Genomic DNA, 12,029 nt, shown 5'->3' with positions numbered 1-12,029 from the left:
TATAATTGGTGGTTTTGTTTCCTCTTAAAATACAGCTTCAGAATCTGGGAATCAATCCGGCCAACATTGGCTTCAGCACTCTAACCATGGAGTCTGATAAGTTTATTTGCATTCGGGAGAAGGTCGGTGATCAGGCTCAGGTGGTTATCATAGATATGGCAGATCCAAACACCCCACTGAGACGGCCAATATCTGCTGAAAGCGCCATCATGAACCCAGCTTCCAAAGTCATTGCTTTGAAAGGTGAGTTTCCTGGGAAATTAGAAGCTAGAAAGCAATGCAACATGTCTGTTTATTTATTGTTAACATGGAAATTCAGCAAAATGTTTGGTGATCAGCACAAATAATAAGAAAGGCAATTGCATTATTTGAATTAAGTATTGCATTAAACCTTTTAGTACCCTCAGTAGACCTTTTGTTTATGGTCTTCCTGCAGTAATCTTGTTTTGCACTGCTAGACACTTCTACAGTGTATCATGCAAGTACCTGTTCTATGCTGCGTTGTTGGAAGAACGCCTTTCAAACCCCCACCTCTAGACCACTGCCTGCAAAGTATCTGCGGGAGCATAGACGCGGATACAAGAAAAGCAGAATACATTTACAGAACACATTCTTAATAATGTAAACATTTTTTAGCAGTCAAATGATATTTACACTTGTGACTTTTGTATAAAGGGTTTATTCAATGCTGACTTAATATTTTCCATAACTGTGCATTGGTGGCTACGCAAACCCACTAGAATGTGTCAGTGTAACTATGCACTTAATGGTAAGAGCTGCTAGACTGACCTTTTCCTGTGTGCAAGGAGGGAATTACTAAAGATACGCATGTATTTATGTCTTAGATTATATATGAGCTGTGTATAATGTGCCACCACACATTATACACAGCGTGTAAGACAAAAGGCATACTCCAGACACTTTTAAACAACCATCCCCCCCCCCCCCCCCCCCCACACACACACACACACACACACACACACACACACACACACACACACACACACACACACACATTTTCTAGATTTATTACCACTGTTTTAAAAGTACAATATTAGTATTGTAGAGGATCACATGTCGTGCTGCTTCATTTATGACATATAAAGTAACGTTTGGAATTCCATGAGTTTATTAGAGATATAATGTCATGGAGCTCCTCCGTTCCATGGCTATAATGTACAGTACAGGGTATATGAGCCACTATATAAACACTGTATAGAGTTTGTGTCTTTAAACGGAAGTGAGCAAAATATTTTATCAATAAAGAATTGGACAGATCTAGGACAATCTTTTTAAGGAATAATCAAAGATGTGCACATGTTGAAAGCCTTATAAATTACCAAAAACTTAAACATCAGCAGCCTTTATTTTTAATTTTTTTTTTTTTTTTTACCTTTCTGTGGTTTTTCAGCCTTAAAATAAAGTTAGGTTACTGAGAGATGTTTGCTGTGAAAGAGCTGGAATTGGGTTTGTACATTACTTTTTAAGTATTCTAAAGTTTTATTTAATAACCTAGTGCTTTAATCTATATCAACTAATCCAATATGAACATTGATCCGTCTAGCACAAGACTCTAAAAAAAAAAGCATGTGTGTTCACAGCACAAAAAAAGCTATTAATAATGTTTAAATTAATTTTAAAATGTGATGTTGTTTTGTGCCTTGAACTGAAGTGTAAAAAACTGAGGTTGTGAGTAAAGCCTCAACTACAGGGTCATTGTAAGGGATTTCTTAGAAAACTAATCTGTCAGTGTTATTCTTCATTTACGCCTTCTGAAAGGCCTTTCTGTGACATTTCTTTATTGCTGCTAGGGTTAATGTTTGCGAGGGTGGTGAGGGGCGTAGAGTTAAGGTTTTGTAATGACTGGAAGGAGCATTATTTCATCAGGGCCACTAGGTCAGATGTTTCACTGGCTACATTCATGTGGAATGTTGGAATCCCAGGCACTTCAGTGCTGTTCTCTCACAGACAAAGTATCAGCTATTTGAGTGTGCTCTGTGGTTTTCTGCGCCTATGTATTCACACTTTGCCCGTCAACAGCATTCATGCTGAAAATTTAGTTTAGATATGTTACTTTGTAAATATTTTATGTACAATTTTTTTTCTTACAGTTTATTAGCAGAGGTAGTAGTTATGCATTCTTCCCTTAACCTGCTTACAAGGCTTCTTTTTTTTTTTCTATAATAATTCACAGGTCGGTGTTTGCAATATGCACTTGTCATCTACACACAGTGGAGAGCAGCCTTTTTGTGAGCTAAAGTGTGAGCTAAAGTAATGTTCACAAGACTGCAAGCTAGATAACTAGTATTGATTATCCTCTCCAGTGTGTGTTAGGTGATGGGTACACTTTAATTCTGGACCATGCATAGCTTATCCTTCTGCTTCTCTGTATATAATGTTGTGCTTTTCCTTGTTTGCCTTCTTTTCCATTTTTTTTTTACTTATTTACTTATGCTTTCTTTTTTTCTTCCTGCTTTCTCTTCGCAAACAGACGGTGAGTTAATACTTTGTCCTGTCTCTCTTGCCTTGTCCCTGTCTAGATAACTTTTTATAGAATAATTGTACGTTGTTTTTGTTTTACTGTGTTTATCTTGACTTGCCAGAACTCTTAATATTCAGGACTATATCCTCATTAGCTTCTTTAATAGTCTATTAAACTACATATTTATCATGCAAGCTATTTATTCCAAATGGATTACTTGTTTTCACACTTTATTGTCTAATGACAGTGGCTTCAGTATGGAGAGGAAGGGACACTAATTATAGAGAGCTATGTCTGGAAGAGTTCATCCTGTTTGATAGCATCCTAGTATCATACAAATCATTGTATTCCCTATCACTGTACTTTGGGCAAAGGATACGTAAGGTAGTTGCTACACTTCCTTGCTGTACCAGCTAGTAATTTATTTTAACATTTTCAATTGGGTCAATAAACTTTTCTTGAAATCTAGATTAACTGGGGTGTTACATTAACACTGCTTTAAATAGACTGTATTGCGATGTAAAGGTGTTCATTTTACTTAACCTGAACCACTTATCTTGATTTTTCCAACATTGACAATGAGCAGGTCGATGTCCTGTGTGTCTACAGCAGACTTAGGTGTTCTTGAAGCAGAGATTCCAGTTTATTTTTTCAAGCACTTAAAGTTGTATTTCATTACTTTAGTTTTGCCTTGGGAGCTAGATTGCCTGAAGGTTGACTCCACTAATTTCAAACGTTTTAATAAAAAATCCTATCTCTTCTCAAGTTACAGGAACCAATAGGTACCTGTAATAGTCTAAGCGATCTTCAATTTTGTGCAAGTCACAAACACAACAGTCATTTTGCTCCTTAAATAGAGCTTGTGATATTCCTAGGATTTTCTTAATAATGCAGTTATTTAGTCTTTTGAGTTACCAATTAGTCAACCTGTTCCCACAAAGGGGAAAGCTTCGGTTATTAGTTGGAGGTATTTGAAGACCATTGTTAAGGATTCTTGTTCTCCAATATTTCTCCGAAGTACGAGTCCATTATATCTCCCGATGACTGTTATGCCTCTTAATTAAACACAGTCAACAATGCCCTGGTAATTGAAGTGGAAGTGTGTGTGTTACATGTAACATTGATTTCTGTTCTGTAACATGGCAGTAGTATGCGCTCTGTTATTCTGTTATCCCAGACTTCCTGGAATCGTCTTGCAGAAACAGCCAAGTGTTGCATACATTTCTTCTGACTGTACCAACTCCACCCAAATAATATTCCCAACCACCCACTTGTATGTCCTAGTAATAGTTGATTCATTTTGTTTAACCCACAAACTGCTGTCGAAGCAAGTAGGTCTTTCCAGCGCTGTATTAACATTTACCTAACTATCTTACCCTTGGCAGGAAATCAAATATCTGCGGCATTTATGGCAAATTGTCATAATAGGACATAATGTGGGATATTTTTCACAGTTTCTTCCTTCAAGACAAACTCGGGACAACAAATTAGACCTGTAGACATGTGTATGTTTATGTGTATTTGTTACTGTCTGAACATCTCTCTCCTGCTCTGTTCATGTCTGTTACGTTCTTCAGCATTATTATCTTACCATAAACATGTGAGTACTTTCACAATGAGCAGTGTTGTCACAGGGACAAAATTAATCTGTTTTTGGTTCCCTGGTGTAAAAACCTACTCTTTCTGAATCTCCAGGAGACTTATTGGGAGAGTAGGTGAGTTTCCTGGAACCCTCTCACTGACCTGCAGAGTGGGTGGACTTGCTACACTCACTTGATGTTGCTCATTGTATTCGCAAGTCAGGCGCCTATCTTTTCTTATTCCTGCTCTTTGCGTCTCTTGGAGGGCAGATGTGAAAACCCCCAGCCTGTCATTGATAGGAGGGCACAGGTTCTGAGGTTACTTTCACAGTTGTAGACATGATGCTGCAGGTGGTACTGCAGAGCATCTTCTTTATAAATGCCAAATTGTGGAACTAACTTTGTTTGTTTGTTTAACATGAATAACAAATAAAGCATGTTGTTAGAAAATTGTTACAAAGTGGTTGTTCTGTTGAATAGATGGATCGCTGTAAAACTGTTTCTTATGACTAGACTTCCTGGCTGATATGGTCGACTTGTTTAAATGGCATGATTGGCATGGTGTTGATGGGAAGATGAATGCAGGGTGAATGGACCTTAAAAGCAGTTTGTCCATATATGTCCCCTGTATTTTTGTCTGTTGGAACTTTGAAGTCTTCTTATGAGTGATTACAGTGGAGTCCTCATAGTGATCTATTAGTCCCTATATTAAGGGCCATTCATATGGCGTTGACTTTACCAATAACCACAGGACAACACATACATATCTTTACTCCCTGATATTGAAAAATTCATCATCCTCATCAGCAGCTATTTATATAGCGCCACTAATTCTGCAGCGATGTACAGAAACTCGCTCACATCAGTCCCTGCCCCATTGGAGCTTACAGTCTAAATTCCCTAATATACACACAAACAGAGAGAAAGAGAGACTAGGGTCAATTTGATTCTCACGCACGTATTCAAGACTTTTCCCGCGCCGCTCCCCTCCATTGGAACAAGCTCCCCCGCTCCATCAGAACTTCCCCTAATCTGTCCTCTTTCAAACGAACATTAAAAACCCACCTTTTCCTAAAAGCCTTTCAGTCTCATGCCTAAACTCCCACTGGTCGGCCTCCTCTCTTTCTCATCCCTTCTTCCCCTTCCGTCTCCGTCTCATCCATGTGCCTGTCTGTCTTCCCCTCCCTTTAGATTGTACGCTCCTTTGAGCAGGGCTCTCCTACCTCCTGTTTCCATCACTTTTAACTGCGCTCTCCAGCTACTCAGTTCACCTCCTCTCCAACCCTCTGCCCTCTGTCTCCTCTCGCTTCTCTCCGCTCCCCTCAGTGACTCTTTACCTCTCATCCCTGCCCACCCTCTTGGGCCATAGTTACCTACCTGTACTCACTTTTCCCCTCCCTCTCTTTCTTGCTGTGACTGAGCCCCCAGAGTTATAGTGCTTACTGTTACTTGTACTGTGCTGTTTCACCTTGTACTGTGCCATTGTTTGTCCTTGTACGGCGCTAAGGATACTTTGTGGCGCCCTATAAATAAAAATTAATAATAATAATAATAATAATGTTTTTGGAGTGCAGTAGGAAACCGTAGCACACTGAGGAAACCCACGCAAACACGGAGACAACATACAAACTCCACACAGATAAGGCCATGTTATGGAATGAAACTCATGACCCCAGTGCTGTGAGGCAGAAGTGGTAGCCACTAAACCACCATGCTACACCACAAAGTTTACCCCCACCCCCCCTATCTGCGGCATGGCCTCCAACACAAGTGCCATGTCTAAGATATATTTAATTAGCTATTGTTGTTCGAACATGTCCAGAAATTCTGCCTGCATGATCTCCATTTTCATGTGTAAAGTAATCTGCCTGTTTAACATACAGGCCCCCATTTGATCCAGCCCCTCGGTCTTTGTGATATATTGGAAACAGATCTTGTCACTTGGCACTCAGGCAGAACATCAGTGTGGCCAGCACAAGCACTGTGACCAATATACATATGCCAAGTGGATATAAAAAAGATATATATTTTTTTCTTTTAACAGAATAACAACTTTTACGCTTAAAGTTTCTCTGTAATTCTAAAAGCTAAAGAGACTTAGTATCTAATTTTACTTAAAGGGGATTGCATACAGGAACCTGGCATAGCTGACTAAAGAGGTCATGTCACTCTTATGTGCACATCCTCTTTGGCCAGGTATGTCACGCTGATGCATTGTTTTCCAGACAAAAATATTAGCAATGATCTGATTTGGCTGAAGGTATCGTTCCAACTTTAGAAACACGTAGCTAAGTTTGCTAGCTGTCTGTCATGGCTTGTACAGATAACTTTAGAAAGGGTGGAATACCCTTTTTTTTAAAAAAACAAACAAACAAACAAAACAAGACAAAGCAGGACTCTAAACACCTAGGGACATATTCCATTGTTGAATATGCCCCCGGCATTAAAAGTATTACCGTTATTAAGGTAATACTAAACCGGATTTCAGCTCGCAGCTCCCTGAGCCGCGAGCTGAAATCCAGCAAGAAAAGTACCGTAATAATGGTAATTGTGCACGCGCCGCGTTACTTTAGGCAGTAACGCCAACAATTGGATATGCCCCATAGAGTGAGTACACTTAGTCCCATCTGTTACATTTGATGCAGTATTTGCATACAGGAGAAAAATTGTCCACTCTTGTGATAAATGAGAGGTCATGCCATCATATTCACATTTGGTTATTATTTATATTTAAAGGGGTTGTACGTATTTGGATCCCCAAAGCCTGCTCTCTGGTGGCCCTCCTTTTGTTAGTGACCACTACCTACGTCCCTTACATCTACTTCTGTTATCTGCACATAGCCTCCCACACCTGATGATGAGGATAAAGCTACTGACTATGGTGGACTAAACCAATCTTAACTTTTCCAGCAACTATAATGGGATGTGGTGTGACACCTGCTTAGCTGGCTGCAGTTCCTACCCAATTAGGTAGCCAACATACTTAGTTGTGGAAATTTTGAACTACCCCCACAGCTGCGCTGACAGCATTTTCCCTTACACACAGTCGTGCAGCAGGACTATTACTTTGTATGGATAATTGTAATTAAGTAATAGCCGGAGTTAGTCTATCATATTAAGTGGTTGTTCAGAAGCGAACACGCTCTTTAAGAGTTCACGTCCCCACTACCATTTTCTCAGGTGGTGGTTCAATTAGTATTATATTTTATTTATATGGGGCGCCACAAGAGGTCCACAGTGCCGTACAGAGAGTATACAGTAAGACTTTGCATGAAAAACAGGACAAAACAATAAAGTTAAAAAAAGAACGGTACAATATAGGCAAATCACTACAACAGACAGAACGAAAATCTCCTGTAGTCTTCTGAAAGTGTAAGATGGGACAATCCTCTAGCTGTCCCAGAGGTTGAGGTATTTTGCAGTTCCAAACAGCATGAGTTCATTGCTATTATGCAATATAACTACTCCTCTGTGTATGGGTGTATAGTTCTAATATTCTTAATTTAATGGAACTGAGCTGAACTCGATCACTGTTTAGTACTAGTGCTCACATCTAAATTAACATATCAATACCTATTTATTTTTATGTTGTTGGATTAGCCTTGTTTAAATGCCAATACAGTTTTGTTAAGTGGTCGTCATTGCGCTTACTAAGTGTTTGAGTTTATAACCCTGCCTTGAGTGGTGGGGAATGTGTAGCACTAGCATGGAGTCACTCGGCAGGTGAGTTTTGGCTGGGACATGTGACCCCACTGCTTTAAATGCAGGATCTCTCCTGTGCCTGCTGTTTGTTGGGACCTAGCCAAATTCCATGGAATACTCTTAGTAGAAAGTCCTTTTAAGTGTAAAAGACCTGCAGGGAAGTGCTGGTGGGATTAGTTCTTTATGCGTCCTAAAGCTTCACGTGATATAGCTTACTCCCAGAATACATTTAACAAATATTGAAGGCAAAATGTGCAGTAAGCATTAAGAACAGGCATTTGTTAATACATTATGTACATTAGAGCAGTGTTTTTACAACCCAGTCCTCAGCACCACTAACAGTGCAAGGGAAATAATTATACCACCTGTGGATCTGTTACAATGTGTCACTCAGTATGAATACACCTGTGCTAAAGCAAGGAGATATGGAAAACATGCACTGTTAGGGGTCCTGAGGATCAGGTTTAAGAAACACTGCATTAGAGGACAACTAAACTCAACATTTTAATTCTTGTGTTGTTTTTAGTTTAGTAGCTAACATTCAAATACAGCTCTATCCCTTACATTTAGCTAACATTCCTATGTTTGTTGGGTGTCTCCCCCATCACAGACAGCTGTTAGGCAATGGCTACAAGTCTGCTGTTAATGGAGAAGAGTATAAAATAATGTGAAGCATGTCCGTTATTGATGATCATATCAATAGCCATGACACTCTGAAATGTTTAAATATTTCATCTGACAACATAGTGATTGGAGAGGCAGCATGCTGGATCAATATGTTTAATAAGTATTATTTTAGGTATATTTGCTCTTTGCTATTAATGTTCAGTGGTAGCCCTTATATGAATCATTGTTTATCCCTTTATCTCTGGACTGATAAAACAGATTTTAAAGCTTACAATTAAGGAAACTTACAAGTTTAGAGTTGTGTGTGATATATTTACATTTAATTCTGTATGTGGATTGTAGATGTATTTATATTTACAGAAAGCGTACTTTGCTTATTGTTTTGCTGTCAAATGGATCCATGCATTTAGACTGCAGTCAGTGGTATTGAGTTCTGTCATTCTAATACAAGTGATTGTCATCATCACTGACCATTTCCATATTCGCTGCGTGAATGGGCTTAGAGCATCTAAAAAAATGTAGTAAAGATCTAAGTTTTTATAAACTTTGCTGCCTTTTCTCATATTCTAGCTGGAAAAACCCTACAGATCTTTAACATTGAAATGAAGAGCAAGATGAAGGCTCACACTATGGCAGAGGAAGTCCTCTTTTGGAAGTGGATTTCAGTTAATACTGTAGCTCTGGTGACGGAGACAGCAGTCTACCATTGGAGCATGGAAGGCGACTCCCAGCCACAGAAAATGTTTGATCGCCATGCAAGTCTTGCTGGCTGCCAAATCATCAACTACAGGACAGATGAACAACAGAAGTGGCTTCTTCTAATTGGTATCTCTGCTCAGGTATTGACATGAGAGTGACCTGTTTAGCATTTTTACTTGTGCCCTTTATGGACGTTGCAAATGTTTTAGTTTGAACAGAAAAAGGTTTAGAGAGATGTAGGACTAAAGTTAATTTTACTGTAGTATATCGTCCTATTATTTCACAGCCAGTTTTTCAGTAACCCAATTGATTGAGGGGTGACAAAATTAATTCTTTATGAAGTGGTTCCTGATTGTAGATGACTATACACAGTATGGTAGTTGTGATGTTTTCAAATATAATGCTGAAAGCACGCACTGCAGTGTAGAAGCTATATTTGCATTTTCCTGCACACATTCACAATGTATAATAATATACATTGCTGTCAAAGGGCCTGATTCATTAAGGAAAGTTAAGAAAAAAATTGAGTGCGTTTTCTTACTCAGGTTTTCTGGACAAAACAATGTTGCAATGCAAGGGGTGCAAATTAGTTTATTATTTTGCACATAAGATAAATACTGTCTGTTTTTTCATGTAGCACACAAATACTTGATAACTTATTTGTACACTTAAATTTAAAGTTGAACATGCCTTATCCAAACTATAAATCTGCAATCACATTTTAAATTTACCTCCCCAATGCAACATGGTTTTGCCTTGCTTACTTTTGCTTAACTTCCCTTAATGAATCTGGCCCTAGATCCGCTCTGCTATAACAGACAATGCACTGTAGGATTCGTCCAATAAATGTGGAATATAAAGTCCCAGAAGAGCGCACAGAAGAAAAAAAAACTTTCAATTAATGTTACATGTTAACAATATAGGGCCTGATTCATTAAGGAAAGTTAAGCAAAAGTAAACAAGTAAGGCATAACCATGTTGCATTGGAGGAGGTGGTAAATTTAAAGTGATAGCAGATTTGTAATTGGGGTAGGGCATGTTCTAGATAAACTGTAAATTTCAGTGTACAAATAAGCTATCAAGTGTGTGCTACATGAAAACACAGACAGTATTTTCCTTATGTGCTAAATAATAAACTCCCTTGCATTGCAACATGGGTTTGTCCAGAAAACTTGAGTAAGAAAACTTACTAAATTTTTTGCTTTACTTTAATGAATCAGGCCCATAGTTATTAATTCTGGATAGTGGGTTGCACTTTTTCACCATTGAATTAAAATACTTGTTGACAGCAATAATCTACAAATCTATGTGAATGCAGAATTTTGACAAACATTAGCAGAGTAGTACAATAAAAATAAAAAATGCATTTGTTGTTCCAACGGGGCTACGATGCCTGAGAGTGACCTTCTTGAAATCGGTAGGATCATTACCAGGCATCTTAGTACATGCGTTTGGAACATGACAGCTGTCAGGTTATGTGAGCAGTCTTCAGACCCAAGTGATGCTGGAAGTGATACAAATGGTTCCAGTTTGCTCACCTACTTGTGTGTCTCAATAGGACAGTGATCCAGTTGTTCAGTTGTCTTTGGCCAGCTAATACTTCTTATTGGCTTAGATACCATTGCCTTAAGCCATCCTTCTCAACGTTTAGTCTCTTGTATGTATGAAGCGTTTGATGGGAAACTCTTGCTAAATTAGTAGTGTCGGGTGTGTATATTGTCTGCTCATTCACACCTTATTGATCTTCTCTTTTAGCAAAGCCGTGTCGTTGGAGCCATGCAGCTGTATTCTGTGGATCGGAAGGTCTCTCAGCCGATAGAGGGACATGCTGCAGCTTTTGCTGAATTTAAGATTGAAAGAAATTCAAAACCTTCAACTCTCTTCTGCTTTGCTGTGCGTGGTCAGGCTGGTGGCAAAGTAAGTCAATCTTAGAAGCTAAGGCCCATGCAACTTACATTAATTAGCATAGTTATTAAATTAGCGAAGGTCTATCCACCAGGAGACCATCCCTTGATAGACTGCTTATTGTAAATATGTTGCCTGACATACAGTCCCTTAAGCATGTAGTACTAAAGGTGCCTGAGTTCCGATATAATGGAAGGGTTTTTAGATCTGTTGGTACTGGAAATTACCTCCTGAAGCATGAATGAGATGACATCTGGAAGGTCTATGGGCAGTGGTCTTACTGTATTCTTTGCTTCAATCCTCCAGCAATTCATGCTAACTTGTGATTGTATTGTATTGAAGTCAATATTACCAAGGTTAGCTCATACTGTGTATTGTCATTGTTAATAACAATACTATAAGCCAAATGTGTTTAAAGGGGGGTGGGGAATGTAGCTATGCACAGTCTAGGAATACTGTAGTAATCATTTGGTGCTGGTAAGGAGCTGGAATCTCTAGAATGTCCCCTGCTCATTCATGCCATTCAGTCCACCTCCCTCACTCGCTCCTAGGGGCACAACTTCCTGGATTAATAACTTGTAGCAGCCCTCGGTAGGTCTGATTGCACTAAGGGCATAGGGAGCCAGCGGGGGTCTGTCCTGTGGAATGGAGGCTCCCGTTGAGCCAGGGGGGAAGAAATATCCCCCTGCAAATAGTTGCTCCCCCTTATGTTTTCCTTCAGGAGAAAGCCCACCAGAAGAAGTCACTGCCTGGAAGAACTAGATCTGAACAGTTGTGGGTCCCAATAGCTGTTATATACCTGTAGCTCAAATACAGAGAAAAATCCCCCAGCACACTGCTGTGAACCAGTAAAAGAGTTGCTATTCTACTTGTACGCAAAATTCAGAAACCCCAATTTGCAAATGTATGATAAGTCACCCGCCCTGTCAAGGCTCTTCTGTTAATAGGGTTGGTCCTAACTGTAAACGAGAGTCACTATATTGGGTCATACATTCATGTGTTTTAAAATTGAGAGCTAACTTACAAAGAGGTAC

At 39.2% G+C, this 12,029-nt stretch overlaps 1 protein-coding gene across 1 annotated transcript in view; it reads left to right on the top strand.

Moving 5' to 3' along the window:
* Positions 1 to 12,029, top strand: part of LOC142160977 (clathrin heavy chain 1-like) — a 73,024-nt gene that overhangs the window by 17,038 nt on the left and 43,957 nt on the right. Inside the window, exons 2-4 of the mRNA XM_075216144.1 lie at positions 36 to 243; positions 8,962 to 9,230; positions 10,846 to 11,007. Coding sequence (XP_075072245.1) covers positions 36 to 243; positions 8,962 to 9,230; positions 10,846 to 11,007 — 639 coding nt within the window. The remainder of the gene's footprint in view (positions 1 to 35; positions 244 to 8,961; positions 9,231 to 10,845; positions 11,008 to 12,029) is intronic.

This window comes from Mixophyes fleayi, chromosome 1 (assembly GCF_038048845.1).
Source record: "Mixophyes fleayi isolate aMixFle1 chromosome 1, aMixFle1.hap1, whole genome shotgun sequence".
Taxonomy (NCBI): Eukaryota; Metazoa; Chordata; class Amphibia; order Anura; family Limnodynastidae; genus Mixophyes; species Mixophyes fleayi.
This window is presented reverse-complemented; position numbering and strand designations above follow the sequence as displayed.